This window comes from Acanthochromis polyacanthus, chromosome 5, assembly GCF_021347895.1.
Source record: "Acanthochromis polyacanthus isolate Apoly-LR-REF ecotype Palm Island chromosome 5, KAUST_Apoly_ChrSc, whole genome shotgun sequence".
Lineage (NCBI taxonomy): Eukaryota > Metazoa > Chordata > Actinopteri > Pomacentridae > Acanthochromis > Acanthochromis polyacanthus.
Window position 1 is genome coordinate 38,920,920 of NC_067117.1, and position 21,930 is coordinate 38,942,849.

Below are 21,930 nucleotides of genomic sequence, written 5' to 3' on the forward strand. Positions count from 1 at the left end.
TGACAGCGTGTCAGTGAATCTATTGATTCATAAGAAGTATGACACCAGAGCAGCTCAGCTGACACAATGATTCATCTACTGGAACCTGTAACTGTGTTGTGAGCCATGGAAAATGGTATCAAAATGCTGCCACCTTCTATTTCCACAAAACACATACCTTCATCGCTCAGGACCTGGCATCCAGAGTTCCTTGATATTCTTTCATGCAGGATAGAGAAGAGTCTAAAAAAAAAAAATCAGATACTTGCCAGGAAAATCAGCCAGACTGGAAAAGTTGGTAATTTATGGGTAACATTATTAACTGTCATGTGAACTATAATTTACCATCAAGAACAGTTTGAGCAGATGGCAGCTGAAGCTACTTTTCTGCAGGTGAAGACTGGGATAAGGCATTTTGGAAATTTTCCCGGTGGGACAGTCTTGTGTGGGGTTGGTTTTTCCTCTAGCCTGGCATTAGAGTGCAGATATTCAATAGGCAAATTTAGCTGCAGCTATACGGCTGGTAAAATCTCTAATTGTAAGTAGCAGTTGCTATCACACTTGTAAATCTCATTTGCTAAATATATCTAGCACTTGTCACTGAAACATGTATACTAAAAGAGAAGGTGCACCAAATAAATAGACTTTGCTTTACCCTAACCTACTTTAAAGTGATTGTTATTTAGGATTGGAAATGGTAAAATAAACATGTATGTTTGTTCATTTTCTTCTGCAAAGCTCATCAATTCATTTCATCATTGTAGCCTACAAGTTGTGTAATATTTAGTAGCCAATCCAGTAATAAAAAACATGGTTTAACAAATGGGTAAGGATGACTTTTAACAAGAAAAGGAAAAGATGGAGGAGCAGGGACCAGGGACCATTGCAAGTACAGTTAGAGATTCATTATTGAATATCAATTTGTGACTGTAAAAAAATAAAGCATAATACGCCATTCATAAGATCAAATTGGACTTTGTTTTTTGGTTTTGTTTTTTTGTGTGTGTTTTTGTATTCCAAAAAAATATAACAAATGGAAAGTGTATTGCAATACTTAAATCATTATGATAATAAAAGCAGTAATTAAGTGACTTCAGGGGGGTTCAGGCATATGGGTTCTGGAAAGCGTTTTGAGACAGTCTGACTTTTAATTGCTGCTATTTAAATAAAACTGAATTGAACTGAATTCAGCTTCAAGTAGTCAATACATTAATTTAGCTTCAAATGTTTGCTTTCTGTACACACAGACACTGAGAGGAAAAATGTTAGCCTATCCGAAGCCATACAAATGAACACTGTGTGTGTGCTTTTCTCAGTGTTCATCTTTTATACTTTCTTGATTTATTTATTATTTTCAATACTTAATAAACATTCTTTCCTACATTTAGCCAAGAGCTGTGAGTGTCTTAACAAATGTTAGAAATCCTTGTGCTGCTGAAATAGATTTTTAAATGATGTGATTGTCTACTCAGAAAAACAAAACAAACAAATGAAATACATTGCCTGGAAGCATTTTGTGACAATGCATATGACCTTGTCACAATTTTTCCAGTGTGATTGCACTAACATAGGACAAGCGTGCATACTGATGGTTGCTTAAGCATCAGCCCATAATGCTGAATGTCTTTGGGTCATCCAGTACAGTGAACACAATTGCATGGGAGTAATTCCTCTGACAAAGTGAGTCTGTGTAGATGATTGCCAACATTACATACAACAACCAAGCCAGTTGAAATGAAACCTGGTAGAGAGGTGAAGCCTGAGCATAGTAAGAAGCTATTTAATTAGGATTTCTTTGGATTTGGATTTTTATTTACACAATGACCTCCATGTGTCTGCCTCCACTATTTGTTCAGTAAATTTTGGTGTGATTCTTTTTTTTTTAAATGTCAATCAGCCTGCAGTTTTGTTAAGTGTATGAAGTTGGTACCTCACCAGAACAACCCATAAAAGAATCCCAGTTTTCACAATGGAAAAGCCCAGAGTTTCAAGAACCAGAAATGGGATATTAGTCAGAAGTGCACCAGCAGCATGCCCATAGTTAACCACACCTGACGTACACGTCAGCGGGGTTACTGCATTCGCTTCGGTATCTGGCTGGCTGGGTAAGTATGTATGTGTGTATGTCCGTTCAGATATCTCTGCAAGTGCTGAAGTCAGGATAATCAAACTTGGCACTGAAGATCGGTCTAAGGTCCCCTGCTCAGTTGTGGAGTTAGAGGTCTGGGCGTGGTTCTGCCATCTACTGAGGGCTGATCTAGTTTTCTTTACATTCACATGATTTTGCAAGGGAGCTTAGCCCTGCAGCGTGAAACTGTCAAGGTACAGTTCTATTGTAGCATCTGGAGATGTTGACAGAAAACATTTTTGCATGCAGTCTGAATTTTGGCATTTGAGTGCTCCAATTTGCCTTGAACCCAGACATAATGCAATGATTGCACAGAAATGTTTTGGACACAATCATTACTCCCTATCTAGCCGACTCACCAGATTTACCTGTTTGCGATTTTTTCTCATCCCTGCGTGGAACACCGTTTAACTGCACAGGCAGGCTATTAGAAGAAGGATGTTGGACATATTTAAATCGTGCATGTTTTTTTTTTCTTTTTAAAGGCACAGTCTGGGAACTTTTAGATCAACCCTTATTGTGGGCGAGTGTTAGTTTTAGGTCACTTTAATCATTAGATATCATGTTAGCGTCACTACTATAAGTTAAAACAGCAGTGCCAAATCTAACAAAAACTTAAGTCAGTCTGCAGTGCGACTGTGTGGTTTCTCTCTCTTTTTCTGACTGTTGACTTGGGCCCCGAGTCCCTATGTTAAGCCAGTGGTTTCCAACCTGGGTTTTAAAATGGACTCTGATTTTAAACTTGACAATCAAATCAGTGCCGTGGTGAAGGCTAGCTTCTTTCACCTGTGACAGTTCGAAGCTGAGAAGCTGGTTCATGTCTTTGTCTCCTCCAGGCTGGACTATTGCAACGCCCTCCTCGTCGGGATCCCGGCAAAAAGCCTTCATAAGCTTCAATATGTGCAAAACATTGCCACCAGGATCCTGACGAGGACGCCCAAACACGCCCACATTACACCTGTTTTCCATAACCTTCACTGGCTTCCAATCTCAAAACACATCCAATACAAATTCTGTCTTGCCTATCAGCGCATCCATGGACATGCCCCGGACTATCTTTCAGAACTCTTAATCCTCCACTCCATCTCCAGACAACTCCTGTCCACCAATACCAACCTTCTGTTCACTCCTAAATCCAACCTGAGAACAATGGGCGACAGAGCGTTCAAGACAGCTGCTCCTAAACTGTGGAATGCATTACCACCACCCCTAAGGGCCCCACAGTCCCTGGAGTCATTCAAGAAAGGGCTAAAGATGTTCTTATTTAAGTTTTAACGTGTCTCTGATGTGTTTTTCTTAAATGTTTTTGTAGCACTTTGAGATTTTATATGTAAAATGCATTATAAATTAAAGGCATTATTATTATTATTAGTCTGTCTTAGCACGTCTCCAGTTGGCTCAAAATGTTGCTGCCCGTTTTTTAACCAGCACTCGAAAATATGAGCACATTACGCCTGTTTTAGCCTCCCTCGTGCACTTTAGGGTTGATTTTAAAGTTCTTTTATTTGTTTTTAAAGCCTTAAATGGTCTGGCCCCTCCTTACCTCTCTGAGCTGCTCCACCCTCATACCCCCTCACAAACCCTCAGATCAGCTGTTCAGCTGCTTCTGGAGGTTCCGAGGTCTAGGCGGAAGCTCAGAGGAGATAGAGGCTTCTCTGTTGCTGCTCCCAGATTGTGGAATAATCTCCCTATGCACATCAGAGAGGCTCCCTCTCCCTCACTGTTGGTTTTTAAAACAAAACTTAAAACCTATTTTTATTCATTGGCTTTTAACACAGCATGAGACTCTGCTTCTGTTTTATTGTGCTGCTGTCTTAATAAGTGTATGTTTTATTTGTTTTGATGATTAAATTCATTGTTTATTGTACAGCACTTTGTTTCAGCGGCTGCTGTTTTTAAGCGCTTTATAAATAAAGTTGAGTTGAGATGAGATTGCATTACACTCACTCTGTTTCTCCCTGTGTTCTTTCTCCGAGTGTCACTGGTCCCTGAGCTGGATGTTTCAGATTTGTGGTTGCTGTCCCACCAACTGGCCTAGTCTCCATCATGTCCACTGTGGGATGCTGCTGATGAACTTCCTCCAGCCCACTGCTTCTAGCTACCCATTTCCACCAGTCAACTCTGCATCACCCTCTTCTACATACTGTTTGATTTTACTACCAGCTATATATGTAGTATATTTAATGCCACAGTCATACACTGTAGCGGTTCAACTCAAATACACTGTTGCACCCAACAAAGGTCTAATGTTGAAACATTAAACCTTAGTACCAAATATTAAACTAAATATTTCAACCTCACACAACAGATAAAGCAGAGAATACAATGGTTCAATAATCAACACAAATCATTTATTTTTAAATATAGTCCAGTCCGGGTTTTCATTAGTCCCCCTTGTAAACAGTCCGAACTGTCAAACTCAAGTAGTCCATTCCAGGTTTTCCGTATATCCACAAACAAAAAAACCCAAACAAGGAAGCGAGCAACAAACGTTCATTCGGTTCCAGCGTAATGAAATGAAATGAGGATTTCAAAGAAAAGCACTGCCGTCCGGGTGGAGAACGGAGGATAAAAGGCAAAAAGAAAAGTAATCCAAACTCACGAGTCTTTTGCCAACTGGCGACGGTGGCGGAGATGAGCCTGCTGTAGCTCGTCGTCCCTCCGCGAGGGTCAGGTTTTCACCGGCAACCGGTAATGGTTGTCAACTGGTCCAGATCGCGTGGGGAAGACACCAGGGAACTCTACAATCACTGCGCTGTCTTGCCCCCATCCTGCTTTGGAGGCTGGCAGACATGAGGAAGTTGAAGGGCCGGCTCTCTCAGCGCCCGGAAAAAGCAAACATTTTACTGGTTGGAATGCAGATGGGCGGAAGGGGCGTGGAGGGACCTCCTCCAGGTGAATGCACACATTCTCAATACATTCAATATAATATCCTTTGGCTATCGCCACAACATCATAACAGTAAAGTATGAATCGATTTCAATGTTAGCTTGTACTTTGTACGTGTCATTTATCTTTTCCTCTCTGCTGGGCAGGATGCGCGCAGGGATCCTCAAAGTGCACATAAAAGTTGTTCAGTTCATTGGCCAGAGAGGTCAGCGCTCACCATGGGCATTGGTGCTACTTTATGGTCCATCATAGTTCTTAGTCCCTGCCATAGTCCCCTGGTGTCCCTCTGCTGCAGCTGTGACTCCAGTTTCTCCTTATACCTTTGTTTGGGCTCCCTCACAGCTCTATGTGTGCTGTACGTAGCAGCCCCTATCCCCTATCCTGTCCCCTAGTGGAGACATGGGGCATTCCCGCACCACCAACTATTTTGTGGGCGACGGTGCAGAACTTCAGAGCACCGTGAATGCCTTTATTCATTCATGGCTTCTGACTGGGAAACTCCCTGATAGTTCTTTTGGGGATAGTGCCCTCCACGAGTTTATCAATAAATCCCACAATGTCTGTAACCACACTGACGTTATCACCAGGGCTGCACTGGAACATTTCCCAGTCCATTGTCTCCAAGGGGTCCGACAGGGTGGCCTCTGATTGGTCAGACCAACATGTCACTTGGTCAGGATGAGGGCAGCTTCTCGTGGTTAGGCTGGTAGCAGGAGATAGCCTCATGTAGTCTGGCTAATGCAGCATCAGTGTCCACCTGTGGGTGAATGTAGACGACACTGAGAATAACGGCAATGAATTCCCAGGGGAGATAGAAAGGCTGGCATTTGATGGTTAAAAGTTCCAGGTTGGGCGAGCAGGACTGAGAGAGGTAAACAACATCTCTGCACCAGTTGTTGTTGGTCATGAGACAGACACCCCCACCTTTAGACTTTCCCAACTCAGCCATTCCTACCATACAATGAACTGTAAAGAACTCTGCTGGTTGAACGGCACGGTCCGGGATCGTGGGGTTCAGCCATGTCTCCGTGAGGTAGATGATGTTGCAGTCTCTTGTGTCCCTCTGGTACCTTTTCCTGGCTCTGAGCTCATCCAGCTTGTTGTCCTGGGACTGGACATTTGTGAGCAGGATGCTAGGTAGTGGTTGGTGTGCTCGTAACCTCAGATTGTACCTGATGCTGGTTTGTTTCCCCCGAGGCCTGTTACACTGCCGGCGTCTGTTGTTGTTTTGTTTAAGAATCCCCGCAGGATCTTGCTGGGTCAGGATGAATCAGCAGCAAAAGTCAGAGAATATGGTGATAAACCAGTGTGTCTGTTGTATTTGATACGACCAAGATATGACATGGTGAATGCCGTACAACAAGTTACATAAAAAGTCAAAAATATAAAATGTAAGAGTTGCGCAGGTATAACGACTGACGTACTAGCCGGCGCCATCTTGTTGTTTGTATATTGTCACACACGTGTTTTGCTTCAATTTGCCATAATTACTTCATAAAGGAATGTTACAAAATGAATTACAGAATGTGACAATTGGCATGCTTTTGTCCATCTGTTTGTCTGTCTGTCCGTTCACAACATTATTCTAAAACAGACAGATATGGATGAAATTTTCAGGGAAGCTCAGAAATGACACAAGAACCACTTGATTAGATTTTGGCAGTGATGCAGCTTATAGTCTAGATTGCACAGATTTATTAAAGATTTCTGCATCATTACAAGATAGCGGCACAGCATCACTGTAACTATGACAAGTGAACACTAAGTCAGCTGGCTGCTTGTGTTCACATGATTGCGATCCTACTGAATATCTCAAAAATGTTCAAATGCCGGCTGTCAAAAATCTGCCGGCTGACACATCACAGGCTGTCAGTGAGATGCTCCTGAGGAAGGCGAGAGTGTTCGCCGAAACTGTCAAGCAAGGTAATCAGCATCTATCTAATCTTTATTTGTCTGAACAAAAGAACTCAGTACTAGCTTACTGCATATCAACCGCTGTGGACTTAGTGCTATTCTTGTTCATACATACATGCCCTTGTAATGTCTGCATTTTATAACTAACCTGGCAATAGCCAGATTAATAATTGTGGAGTACTTGATAGTACTCCTCAATATTAATCTGGGACCGCTCCATGTAAATCCGTTCGGAGGAAAGAGGCACGGATTGGACAATGCAACAGTATGTCCCGCCTCTGACAGGTTTGTTTTTAGCCAATCGCGGGATCTTCACAACGAGCGGAGCCAATTGGTAGATTAAACTCTTACCAAAACCCATAGATAAAAAAGCACAAACATCTTCACCATCCAGAAATGCGCAAAATGCCTCTCATTGTTCTTCCTTCAAAGAAGCGATAGGAGATTCAGCTAAAACTGACTTAATAGCAGCATCTGCACAATCGTTGTCCTCCGTTGCCATGTTTGTTTTGATCTACTGGCGCTTGGTGTCGTCATCACACCCGGATATCCCGCCCATTATCCCGCCCCACACACGAATACTGCTGCATGATTGGCCCGAACCAACTTGGTGCTGTACGAAAAGTGAAGGCGGGAGCGGAGCAAGATGGTTTCTTGAGAGATTTGTGAACTCACAAATATCGCGAGAAATCAACTTGCTGGCAAGGTTATTTTATAACTTCCTGAAAGTGACACACACTTTTTTTGTCTATTTAAATTATATTTGTTTTTTAAAGGCTTTCAAATTTAAATCCACACGTCCTCCATATTTACTGTCTAAATGAAACCTTTTTCACAGCAGTACTAAACTACAGAGAAAAAGAAACACAACGGAAAATACAAACATACAATTTCTCTGCTGCTCCAAATTTCTCCTATACAATACATTTACTTTACTGTGGTGGTGTATTTCTCGTGACTGTTAGGATGAAACATGTTGGCCAACATGATAAAACATGTCATGCATAGATGTTTTACAGTAAAGGTCTTCTAGTGACTCAATGAGCCTTTCCTTCTACTGATGAATTTTTACTGTGAAATATCTAAATATCTGTTGGAAGAGTTTGATTGTTGGAATGGAAGCAAGTTATTCCTGGCAATGGGGGGGGGGACTTCACTTGTTAGACCATAATGCTTTGTGACATTGTTATACAATGTAGTACCTAAGTGCATCTTTAACACTGACACTTTGAAAAATTCAAAACCAAATAAGACAGCAAGAAGATGACTGTTTCCTCCCTCTTTCAGTGACAGTACATGGAAGGTTTTCACCTGCTCTGCTGCATCTAAGATAGTCTTTATGTCCAAATGAATGTGTTATATTTGGGAAATAATACACTTAATACTATGGTATTAGGGGAACCAACACTGGCCGATTATTGATTGCAAAGAAAAACACCTAAAAAGAACATTTTTTCTCATTTCCTTGGTGTGACAGGGAAAATATAAATGGTGGTGGTGCCGTTGTTCTCACAACAGCCCTTATGAAAACATGCAAATTAAAAACAAACCTATTTGTATTTTGCTGTGGAACTGCACATCTAATTTCTCCCTTCAGGCAAGATGAGGAAGTATAGTAACGTTTGTTTTATTAGACATGGTTATTAGAATATTCATATCAAACTCACTAGTCATTGATATTCACTTGCGAGAGACTCTTATTACACATTCAAAATGTCACACGGAAAATTAAAACAGCCATTGTCACTGTTTTCTTATTGAAGTGTTGTACATCATTGGATAGGAGATTCTGGCTCCTGGGGGCTGCAGATCCCATTGATATTTGTTCAAATTCATCTCTCAGATGTTTAATTAAAGTTATTAGAAGCTGCGGGTGAGTCAGTTCATTACCAGTGAATTGTGTTTTCATATTCCTGCAGTAACACACAGTAGTTTGATTTTCGACAAATAAAATCTAGTTTTAGAATGATGCAGTAAAAGACAATGAATGGACTGCCACACCAGTGCAATTGTATTTTATTTATATACTTTTTGTCTAGTAAGAAAATAAAGGTGAACACACAACAGGTGGTGTTCTAGTGCTATTATTATTAGCCAGAAAAAGAAGTACTCATGCCTTATCAAGTTTTTAATGCTGATCAAAGAGGCCGAGACCTTTATGACATCTATCAAGTATTTAGCTCATAGGCTTCCTTGAGAAATTATTTAAATCCCTTTAGTTTTTGCATTCTTTGTAGTTTTATTTCTTCTAAAATGGATAAAGCTAACATTTTTCCACACCAATCACCAAAAGTGAAAACATGCTTTTAGAGATCTTTGCAAGTGCGTTAGTAATCAAGAAATGAACTTGCTCATTTACGAAAGTATTCAGCGCCTTTCTTGTGCTCTTAACTGTGGTCCAGCTGATTCTGTTTGCTGTAATAATCAGTGAGATGGGTCTGTAACTTGACTGGAGTCCATATTTGTCAAAATTTAAGGTACAGCACAGAGCTTGGAAAAGTAGACATCAAGTCAATAAATCCAAAAAAATCTCTGTAGACAATCTAGTTTTTGATTTTTAACAAATTTGACAAAAAAGGTTCCATTTGTTATTATAAGTTATTGAGTATACATTCTTCCGTAAATTTAACATTCATTTTCACTGCTTCACGGACAACACCCAGCTCTACTTTTCCTGCAAACCAAACTCAACATTTCCTACTCCCTCTCTTACCACCTGTCTCTCTGAAATTAATTCCTGGTTCACTTCTAACTTTCTAAAATTAAATCCAAATAAAACAGAATTCCTCCTCTTCGGCACCAAACCCACCTTATCTAAAGTTGACAGGCTCTCCCTTTCCACTTACAGCTCCTCTGTCTCCCCCTCCCCTCAGGTAAAGAGTCTGGGTGTCATCCTCGATAGCACACTATCATTTCATTCACACATCAATAACATCACCCGGTCTGCTTACTTCCATCTACATAATATCAACCGTCTCCGCCCCTCTCTCACCTCCCACACCACCTCCATCCTGGTCCACAGCCTTGTCACCTCACGCCTGGATTACTGTAACTCCCTTCTGTTTGGCCTCCCTCATAAGTCCCTCCATAAACTTCAGCTCGTTCACAACTCTGCCACCCGTATCTTAACCCAAACCCCCTCCTCCCACCACATCACCCCCATCCTGCAAGAACTCCACTGGCTCCCAATCAAAGAATTCTATTCAAAATCCTCCTGTTCACCTTCAAGTCCATCCATCATCTCGCTCCTCCTTACCTTTCCGACCTCATCTCTATCAACACTCCATCCCGTTCCCTCAGATCCTCCTCCTCCATCCACCTCACTGTCCCCTACACCCGTCTCAGCACCATGGGGAGCAGAGCCTTCAGCCGCTCTGCTCCCCAGCTCTGGAACTCACTTCCCCCAGATATCAGAAAGTGCGACACCCTCCAAATTTTCAAATCCCAAATCAAAACTCATCTGTTCAGGACTGCATACTCCTTCACATCCTAACCTCACTGTGCCACATCTCTTTGTTGTTTATTTTATTCTTGTTATTGTTATTTTTATCGTATAGTTTTTAATTATTGTCTTTGTTTTTTTATTTCTTTGCAAAGTGTCCTTGAGTTCCTTGAAAGGCGCTATTACTATATATTCATGAGCATAAATGCAAATGTTACGCAACTGGCCAGGATATGTGCCATTTGCATTTTATTCCCTGTGACCTTTTCATTCATAAGTTGAAAAACTTGTGCTGTCCAAAATTTTATTCCCTGAATGTATTTGGATATTTCAACTACCATATACACAAATATATGTGTTGTGGTGCCATTCTACTAATATACAAAAAAATATATACAATTAAGCTGAGGACACGTTTTAGTTTTTTTTTTTAAAACCTCTTCACCAAGAATTGTATGACATTTAAGACCACGTGAATCTTGTTAGCTTTTGACGACTTCACTTTTTTTTTTTACATGGATCATTATTCATTCTGTTCATTTATTCTCTTCTACCTTTGGTCTGGCAGTGAAAATAAAATAGTCTCATTTGCATACATTTACAAGCATACAGTAGAATGGATGCTCAAAAATGATCCATCTTACCTCATCATAGATGCTGTCATTCCGCTCAAAGTCCCCTGCTTTTCTAGGCAGCACATGGACATGGACATGCTGAAAGCACACAAACAACGTTTAGGTGCAATGCTTTGTATAGAGAAAACAGTATTATTTCACCTGGGAATTGTCTGACTGATGTCAAAAACATTTCCACAGAGAGTCTTCATTACTTTACAGTATGGTAGAGAAGCCAGAGCAGAGCATTACTCCCATGCCACAAATCACAGGAGGGTGACCGTGCATTTCACCAAGTGAGCTGCCTGCACACCACAGAGACTCCTTATTTTCATGCTTTTAAGGATTTAATTGACTTTTTCCAGGTACCCTTCTAATGTCAGACACCCTCCTGTCAAAAACTTGGTCATCTGTATGGCTAACTTTGATTTCCTTCTTTGCATGGATGATACAGTTTCTCCCTAAGAAACTGCTTTATCTGGCAAAGCACACACTGAGCAACAAAAAAACAGCAAACATTCCCTAAAGCAGAAACAGCAAATTATATGCAATGAATTTACAAAGAAAGAGAACGATAGTATGTAAAAGGGAAAAAAAACCCATATACTGTCAGGTCCATGAATATTTGGACATTGACGCAATTTTCAGCATTTCAGCTCTGTACACCATCACAATGGATTGGAAATGAAACAAACCAAGCTGTGCTTTAAGTGGAGACTTTAACTTATAATTTTAGGGTAGTCACATCCAAATCAGATGAACAGCGTAGGAATTACAACACCTTTCATATGTGCCTTCTAAAGGTAAGAACACCAAAACAATGGCTTAAATATAGTGGAGAAAGGAGCACATACAAAAGGTTTTCTTTTTTTATTTAGTTGTATGCTGTGTTAAAAAGATTTCCGCTGTCTTTATGGATTTCTTGGATATGGAGAGTGAGGATGATTCTCTGATGCTTTCGGGGAGTGAGTTCCAGAAGGTGGGAGCAGCATTGGAGCTAGCTTTATATCTCCAGGTTCGGTATGTGATCTGGATGGGGTAGGTGATGAGAAGGATTCTGAAGTGGATTTGTTTCAGGATGGGGGAGCCAGGGGAGGTTCTGAAGGATGAGGGTAATATGATCATAGGTGAAAGAATGACAGGAAAAAGTGCACTTATTGACTGTGAAGGACTGGGAACTGTTGTCCAGGGGGTTGAGGAGTATGTTTACTGGAGTGAACAGCACTTTGGGGTTACTGTAGCCAGACTGAAATAGAAAGTACTAAGTCAATAGGGCACAAGACAGGAAATCTTTGTATTGCTGCAAGTGGTCCTTTTAGAGTTGTGAATGAACTATGAGACATGCTATATTGCATAATTTTTCTAATTGGCGATGTGAAAACGGTTACAGGTTGGACAGTTGACATGTTAAATGATGCTGAAGTAGTATTTCCATGAATTGGGTGGTTGTGGAGTCTGTAGAGTCCATGTGGATATTAAATCACAGAAGAAGAGGATAGAAGCTAGCTGACAGCTAGCAGTGTGCTAGTTATTGTGGATAAAGTTTGTCTGGGCCAACTAAGGTCAGATGGTGACGTTTCCAGGAAAGAGCAATCAGTGGCAGTGGGGGATCTGGGTTGACAAAGACGGGATGATTTTTGTAGACTGCAGGTGTCACGAGGCTACTTAGAAATGCTGCACCTTCATTTTTGCTATGGGAACAGACACACCAATCAGGCATAACATAATGACCACCTGTCTAATATTGTGTTGGTCCCGTTCATGCTGCTAAAATACCTCTGACCCAGTGGGGCATGGTCACAGGACCTCTGGGGATGTACTGTGGCACAGGGATGGTGGCAGTGAATTGGTGGGTCCTGTGGATTGCAGAGTGGTACCTCCCTACATCAGGCTTATCCTGGCACATCCCACAGATGCTCAGTAAGATTTGAATCTGCGGAGTGTGGAACCTGGGTGAACAGCTTAGCTCTGGTGTGTTCCCCTTTTTGATCTACATTTCTTATGACTTGTGTTAGGTAAAACCTCTCAAAAGTGTTCTTTTTTCTCTGAAATTTAAATGGGCAATGCTTCAGCTAGTGTTTGTTCTCATACTAAAAGATATACATTAGTGGATATCTGTGCAAATTTAAGGCATAGGTGGTTTAAACTGGCACTTGAGGCCTTAAGTAGTGTTTTCCAACATTTGAAATTAGGGCTGCACGATTATGGCCAAAATGATAATCATGATTATTTTTGATCAGTATTGTAATCACGATTATTAATCACGATTGTTCATCATGTTAGGGAAAATATCTGTATTTTAATTGCACTACTTTTAAGCAAACAATATATGAAGCGTTTTCAGTGCAAAGAACTCGACAGTTGTGATTTCCCTCTCTATTTTCCCCCGACATTTTTCATACAGTGTAGGTAACGCCACTTTGGAGAAATAATTGCGCGAGGGGATCACATATTTATTGTCCAGTGTTCTGACCATTTTTCTGAAGCCTTCGTTGATCGCTGTATTTATGGGACATGTCTTTCACAAAATAATACGATATTGCATCTGTTATCTCTGTGTGTCTTTGGGAGGTATACGATGTTGCCCGATGCAACACCGTATCCAGTTTGTGTTAGCTTTAGCCTTCATGCATTCCTCGTATTTGTGTTTGTGATGTTTTTTCAGATGGTTAAACAGATTAGTTGTGTTACTGTGTGGGGCAGACACAACTCTGCTACATTCTTTACATATGACTTGTTCTTGTTTAACGTCACTTGCCCTGAATCTGAAACAAGTCCAGACGATGGACGTTGATCCGTTTCGAGGCACCAGCTCCTCACCATGATGCTCCTTGTCTCCAAATGCTGCTGTACTTTCTTCTCTCGACATGACTCGCTCTCATCAGCCCAGTCCACTGAGTGATTTGAGGCTGCCGCTGTAGGGTGCGCTTGCTTGTTATTTAGGCACCTTAACCATGGTGTTAACCATGTGTTCGCCTCCTGGTGGTTGGCTGACAACTGGTTGACAAGGCGCTTGATAAGATATGCACCAGAGCCCGCATTTTAAATGTAAATATCACCAACGATCAGGTTAATTTAATTGTGGCAGCCAAAATCGTGATTGCGATCAAAATTCAATTAATTGTACAGCCCTATTTGAAATGCAAATCTTTGCATTGTTGTGAGATCTTTCAAAACAAGTTTTATTATTATTACTATTATTATTAATAACAACAATAATAAGTGTCTAATCTGAATTAGACCCGTGCTGTTCTCTTTTTACATTATTTATACACGTGATTGAGTTGTTTGTGGGTTTTCCTTTCAGATTTCTGTACCATTTGTCCACATTACATTTTAATAAGATTATATGTCAAATTTAATATTTTCTTTCTGGAGTCATCCTTACAGCACACTTTAAGCCAGATTAAACCATCCCTGGCTTTAAAACTGCACTGAGCCCAATAAAATTTATTTCTACAAAAGGAAGGCAAATATTACTGGAATATCTTTAATACAGCAATGATGTTAACAGTTTGAAAAAAAACAAAAACAAAGCCATTTATAGTGTCTGTGTCCATTTGAGATAATACATCTGACAAAAATCACAATATAAGGTACCAAAACGGCCAGAAAGTTTTTTTTTTTAAACTGGCTGAACTGACATTCCTGTAGCTGGGATCACTCACACTGTGTTTGGCCAGCATTCTGCCATGGCTGAAGAAAGGCGACCAAAAAACTAGACATGCATGTTAATGTCATGCAGAGATGAAACAATAAGCTGTGCCTTTAGTGCTCAGACTTTCTCAATGTATTACCCATTTTGAATGAATAATGAATGAAATTGCTAACTGAATGTACATAATTATATAATTTTAACATTTAAATTTGAATATTTAAAAACATAACTTGTTGGTTGTTGCTAGAGGTACGGACCCGTACCCGTAGCCTGTGGACTACGGATACGGCACTTGCCATTTGCCAATCAGATACGCGAGATCTGGTCACGTGACTCCCGGTAGACGCTAGCGGTACGGACCCGTAGCATCGGTACTACAGGTACGGACCCTAAACCTAACCCTAACACTAACCCTAACCTTAACCTTTGCTTACCTTTCAACAGTTTGCAGTGGTTAGCAGCTTCTTGACTCGCGAGACTCGCGTACGGGTCTGTATCTGTGTGGCAAATGGAAAGTGCCGTATCCGTAGCCTGTGGGCTACGGGTACGGGTCCGTATCTGTAGACACTACCTAACTTTTTTGCCAAATGCATTATTTTTCCAATTTAAATAATCACATATATAATAAATAAAGATTTCACTGAGCTTGTACAACTTTTTATTATTGTGATAGTAGCTTTAGAGCATATTGTTGCCATATCTTTTGGTGGGAATGAAAACATGAATAATTCCTTCCTACATGTTGATTTGCCATAAAATGGATAATGATTCACTTAAAATCGATGCTTGCTTCATTCAAGAAGGAATGATAGGAGATGGGCCACTGTTCATTGCTGTTCTTTTCTGATGATGTTGTTGTTGATGGATTAAGTAGTTTTTGTTCAAGGGTTTGTGAGGTTTTGTCTGTGTGTATGTATCATCAGGGGCATAATACCCTGATTGAGGGTCTTTTCTTAATTTTTCACAGTAACCGTGTGATAAAGTGTGGAGGCAGGCTGAATTTGTGTTTGTAAATGCTTCAAATGAGCTAGCATGTTTGGAGGTGTCCACTAATTTAGTGTGCATTTTCTATTTAATGAGGTCATTTACATAATGTTTGCATTATTAAATTTGCCTACTTTGAGGAAAACATCTGAAGCAGAAATAAAAAATCATCACAGTGGTAGAGCTATTTATCAGAGAGACTTTCTAAATGAGTTTTGAGTAAAAAGGGTGTGTGTGAGAGAGAGAGAGAGACAGAGAGACAGAGAGAGAGAGATGCTGAGAAAGTGCTACTGATGTTATAAGACATGACAGTGGTTTGACACAGCAGTTTGCATGTGTGTTTGTGACGGTTATATGCCCACATATGCAGCAAAGGGGTTACTCACTTTTACAACCTGTTTTGGTTTTGACAAGTATAATAGTGTATGTTTATCACAACACACACTGCTTGAAAAACTGCTGCTTGTGATACTTTCCTCCTGCTAATTTAATTTGACTGCATCAGAGTTGGCTGAAGGTGCTGGGGATGGATGGTGGCCCTACACTGTAAAATGTAATTTTGCCTGTTTGTTATCTTAGCATGTTCTTCTATAATTCTGTGAATATTGACATTACTGAATCTGTGACGATGACTCAAATCTACTAGTTGACAACTCCCCATAGAAGAGTCATGTCCACCTGAATTAGTAATGTATGTCAATTTGACTTTTGATGCAGTCAAGCGTGTGCATTGGTTAAAAATTCTTGCATCATTGTGTATTTGTGACGGTTGTCCAAGTGCATTATGGGAAACTGGTGGGTGACTTCAAGCTGTTTTCTTTGGAAGCCACCTTCTGTGGGCATCACACACACCTGCAGATGGAAACACTTGTTTGGACATTTTTTATTTCGGAGGTGAGAAGTTGATTTCTGTCATTTCATTCTCAGGAACATGCTGAATTTAATGTCCCAATAAGTCATCCTGATTTAAAGCGCACATTTTTTTTTTTAAAAAAAGGCGACTGTCCTGTTACTAAGGTAAGCTTATTTGTATCAGAACAAATTAGACAAACATTTTTATTAAGATGTGGAAAATTGTATATAATTCTATAGTCATATGATGGAGCTACATTTGATTTGCTCATCATCACATACACATGTAAGCCAAGTAATTTCCTAAGTGCTTTTATCTTCAGTTGTACAAAACTGAGAGTAGTTTGTTACAGTGTGTAACTGTTACACTGCTAAGATTTTTTCACACAGAACACAGTAAGTGCTGCGCTCACCACAGGTTTCGGCATACAGCTCATGGGAAGTTGCAGAATAGCGAGCAAAATAGGTAAAGTTTCAAAACTTCCAGGGGGGCGACATCGCCATCTTCTCAAGCTGAAAGCTTTCAGTTTGTTGCACAGATTTCAACTGCAAATGTGTACTTGTCCCGTGTTAATCAGCAAATATTAGCACTAGCCGTGCGAGAATGAAAACTTTCCTCTTTGAGTCTCAGTGCAACCGAAAAGTTGTGCCATATAATTCAAGGGAATCAGATCCAAACAGCACAGCCTTTTCTCCACTTTGCCCTTTTGGCTCCACGGTCATGCATGATGGTGTGCAGGGGTGAAGCTAAATACATCTGAACTTTGACTTCGGCAAGCTGGCAGTCTCAACGACCTGCAACCTGCAGTTTCCTGGGTGCAGCTGTTGTGAATCAGTCTGCCTGCTAAGGGCCACTGATAATCAGGCAGTTTTGTCACACACATCTTCAAAAGTCAATTCTGTATCAAAACTTGGAGTCTTCAAAAAAATTTCAAATCCTCAAGCAGTCTTCAGAGTCTGATGCGAATAATGTTCAAAACAGAGGCTGTAAGAACAAACATGCGCAAAATTTTAACTGCTGAAACAAAGCATTGCATCAACTTTTATACCTATGCAAATGTCTTCTAAACACACCTCTTCTGCCCTGGAAAGCCACAACCAATCATCTTAAGACCCAATCAAGATGAATATGATGTAATCTTACCAAAAGTTAAACCACCTCCTCTCTTTCATTTCTGCTAGGTTGGCATTATTTCTTCTTAGCTCTGTGTCCCCTGAGTTTCAGCTCACGAACACAGACGTAGAGAGGACATGAACTTCCTGTCTCATGCCTTATATGGGCACCCATGGGCTTCCATAGGGTTCTGCTGGGCTGCCGCTTTCCACAGGATGATTTAGTGCACTCATAACTTCGGTTGACCTGTTGGGTCTCCCCATCTTATCTTTGTTAGCTCTTACATTTTATTCACACATCCCACAGTCTAATTTTTTCATTTGTTCAATTTTAAAATACCACAACACAGCAGCATACCGTTGTTCTGGAGCACAAGCGGTTGAAATGAATGGGTTTTAGTGCACGGCAGCACCAGTACTGCATCCAGCATGAAAGCCACTTGATGTGGTTGCTGTTCTGGTTCAGGGTGCCACCATGACATTTACCACATTACTCAGTGCCAGCTTGTACTTCCTGACTCTCCAGAAGAGGTGAACCTTAACTGACTGTACCAGTCCACTGCCCTGCTTTGTTGTGTCCTTCTCAAGCTTTTATTTTTTTGCCTCTCTGCAATTCACCGACCCTGGATCCAGCAAAACAGCCCCAGACCATCATGCTTCCTCCTCCATGTTTGACAGTTGATGTCATACACTGAGGAACCATCCTTTTTGCCTACTCAGTGGTGTACAAAAATCCTGCGTGATGAACCAAAGATTTCAAATTTTGACTGATTAGTCTATAATACGTTACCAATGGCATTCTTGCTGTAAGTCCACCTGTCAGATCTGCAACTCCAAGTCTTCTCCTCACAGTTGAAACTGAGACTTCTTACTACGACCACTGTGCTTGAAGCTGTTGTCCTGTGAGTTCCTATCAACAAGCTGTAGACTCTCACAAACTTGTCTTCTGATTCTGTTGTGGCTTTGGGTCTTCCAGACCTCTTCCTGTCAAAGTTTCCCCCAGTTTCTGAGAGTCTTATGATGGTGAAGAAAACTGTACTGACACTTTGACTTTCTTCGCAATTTTTTCTTTAGGAAAGATCTACATTTTTAAGTGTCATGATGGTCTGTCTCTCTTCTATTGTTAATTGCCTTTTCCTCACCATTTTTATAGCAGAACATTACTTTCTGCAGTACAATACTGTTCAAATAATTCTCTCAAGGGTATGGTGCCACAGTGTGTTCTAACATTATCTTTATGCAGACAGAGGATTTGTAAGGCTTGATCAACCTAAGTAGCCCATTTCTTGTTCCTTGAAAAAGGCCTTTTGTATAATTCTGAAATGTACTTTTAAGTTTTGGGCAGCCTTGTCCTTTTTTTCTCTACTTTTGGCAGTTCAGCCATTTACCTTTGTACCATTTCAAGCTATTCGTGAGACTTGAACTACTTGGATTTCAATAATATGAGTATGATGATACAGTGCTGCATGAGTGTAAAAGGCAGTGGGTAGATGGCACTTACAGATGGCATAATGAAAGTGGATATACTTAAATACTCGCTGATAAGATGACTACCCATCTCCAGAAGCTTTCTCAAGAAGAAAAAAGCGAAAACTCTAATCCTACCAAGTATGTTGCCTGAGTTCAATCCAACACAACACCATAAAGGCATTTTAAAGAGAAAGACAGAGTAACACAACCCCTACAGTAAAGAGCAGATGAAAAGAAATGTCTCAGAAGAATGATAGAAGAACTTCTCAGAAATTTGTGCTATAGTGGTGTCCTCTTCTTTTGCCGTGGAAGATTGTGTCTGTCATCTAAATAAAGGCAGGCATACAAATATTGAAAAAAAAAAGAATCTCAGTATTGAAAAGTATACTGATATATGCAGAGAATTTGGATTAAGTGCTGCTTGTTCATTTGTATTTTTAGTTTAATAAATTTAAGCTGTTTTCAGTTTGACAAAGCAAAGAGCAAAAACCTTGCTTTTCAATTTAGAAGTGATACAACTGCTGCAGGAACATACAATTTTTTTTTATTTTATTTTTTTTAAGTAAGTGATGTTGTACAGGGGTGTACTCATGTTTGCAGGACATTGCATGTGATGTCACTATTTCCAAGGCCAGAATTCTTCATACTAGTGAGAAGAGTACAGACATACACCAGCACAGGCACTTGTGTGATCAGAGGTTTGCTACAAAATGAATGGAATGTATTTAAACCAAAATAGCAGACGTTGAGATGATACAGTTTCTGTGACTGGTAATAATTATGTCCCCTTACTTTAACCTATATCGTCCCCAGTCAGTCTCTAGTGACCCTTCAGTTAGTTGCATGAATCATTGCACACAACCTCAAACCTAACCAAAGATGATTTAAACCCCTTAGAATATATCGATAAATAATTCAGGCAGTCCAGGAGTTTAGGACTGCAAATGAAATATAATGAGTATTCAATAGTGTAGAACTATCGCATAGGCCTCATGATATATTTAAAGGCAATAAATTATTAAATTCTCACCTTCACGGTTTGTCCAGCTTCAGGGCCATCCTGGTGGGAACAGAAAGAGGTAATTAGAAAAGAGTTTGTAATTCAAATATATTTACATTAATAATTCAAAGAATAATTTTAATTTCAGATGACTTACACCATCCCCATACCCAAGCCAGCTGCTCTGTTTTATTGCATTTTTTATTCTGACATTTATTTCTTAATGATAATTTTAATGGCACTTTTCATTCAGCAAAGAATATTTTTTATATTTTTCCGAGTTTACAAAAACTATACAGTATGTTTTGCACACATTATTTTTTCCAACTATAATTGCTATGTTTAGATGCATTAATTAAATAGGGGAATGTCATTTGATGGACTGTACATGAACTATAAGTAACTAAAACTAATCATTAACTGTTAACTAAAACAAGTTCTGATTTGTGCTCACAACTCTGAAAATGTCAGTGTGGAAAAAGACCAGCTGACAACAATAAAACTTTTGTATAAGTGCACTCTGCTGAGTAACCGTATCAAATATAGTGTCAGTATTGTAAAGTTACCCCTAAGGGAGGAGAAAATGTTCATGATAAAATAGCATATGTGTAATTGGAAGTCTTTTTTTCCAGTCTTTTTAATAACTGCATGGCCAGCTTGACAGTTTACCTGTCAGAGCTCCTGCATCTGCCCCCCACCTGACCTTCTTTTACCTCCCTCTTCCCCTCATTCTTTTATTCTCCCTCTTTCAGTGTTCCCTCTCTTCCCCTCACCACTCCACACTCTCCTGTCTGTGCCGATGTCCTACAGCTGGTACTAATCTGCAATTAAATAATCAGGAACTCCAGACAGCTGCAAAACAGCACACCTGGCTCATCAACCACTTCATAAAGATCGGCTCATCACTCCATTTCCTGCCAGATCGTAAACTCAGCTCAAGCTGTCAGTCGATCTGGTCCTCTTTCAAGTTTATCTTATGTGTTTTGTAACCCATTTTTAACTCCTGTTTGCTCTGCCCGCAGTTCTGCTGACCATACTGTACAGTTCTGGGGCCTCATTTATAAAGCTTGTGTACGCACAAAACAGGGCTAGAAAGTGGCATACGCCACTTTCTATGCAAAGGTTGTGATTTATAAAAACAAACTTGGCGTGAGAATGTGCGCACCAACCTTGATTCTTGATGCTTGCTTACGCACAAAACAGGGCGTAAATCACAAACGTTGCGTAGAAAGTGGCGTACGCTGTGTATGTTGTGATTTCTAAAACAAACTTGGTGTGACAATGTGCGCACCGGTGCGCCAACTTTGATGCTTGCTTAAGCACATTTTGGAGACAGAGGGAACGGCAGTGCCGGAGGGTGAAGTGGCGAATTGAAACCAGATTGATCTCAAACCTTTATTGTTATCACATATTAGACTTGTAGAGCCGGATAATCATAAACCCTCATTGTTGTAGATGTTCATATAGTGCGTCATTCGGCCGACGACTGTATTTGCAGAACTATGTTCATATATCAACAGGGGCGGATTGAACGTTATTTCATTCAGTCGTTTGACCGAAGGGCCGGTCCACATCTGGGGCCGGTGCAGTGATCTTTATTAAATAATTTTGTTTATTGATCACCCGGTGCCCGTATGGCTCATCGGGGAAAGCAGAAGACCCATTTGCAGGGGTGGTCTCCGACGCAGTGGCCCGGCTTCGATTCCTGCACGCGGCACTTTTATGCATGTCTTCTCCCCATTTCCTGTCACTCTTCACTGCAACTATCACAGTAAAAAGGCAAAAAAAAAAAAAGTAAAGAATTTTGTTTATTTATCCACATGCGGCCGAATGGGATGAGCGTCCAACCATTAATCAGCCCTGTACAGGCACGCAGGCACACATGCT

At 40.4% G+C, this 21,930-nt stretch overlaps 1 protein-coding gene across 4 annotated transcripts in view; it reads right to left on the reverse strand.

The window, feature by feature from the left end:
• Positions 1 to 21,930, reverse strand: part of fhit (fragile histidine triad diadenosine triphosphatase) — a 332,178-nt gene that overhangs the window by 17,597 nt on the left and 292,651 nt on the right. For 3 of the 4 annotated variants that reach the window (XM_051948100.1, XM_051948102.1, XM_051948101.1), the window contains 2 exons: positions 20,074 to 20,103; positions 10,997 to 11,065 (listed from right to left, as the gene is read on the reverse strand). In XM_051948100.1, the coding sequence (XP_051804060.1) occupies positions 10,997 to 11,065; positions 20,074 to 20,103 (99 nt within the window). Of the gene's footprint in view, positions 1 to 157; positions 223 to 10,996; positions 11,066 to 20,073; positions 20,104 to 21,930 lie in introns of all 4 variants that reach the window. The other variant, XM_051948103.1, reaches the window with a different exon arrangement.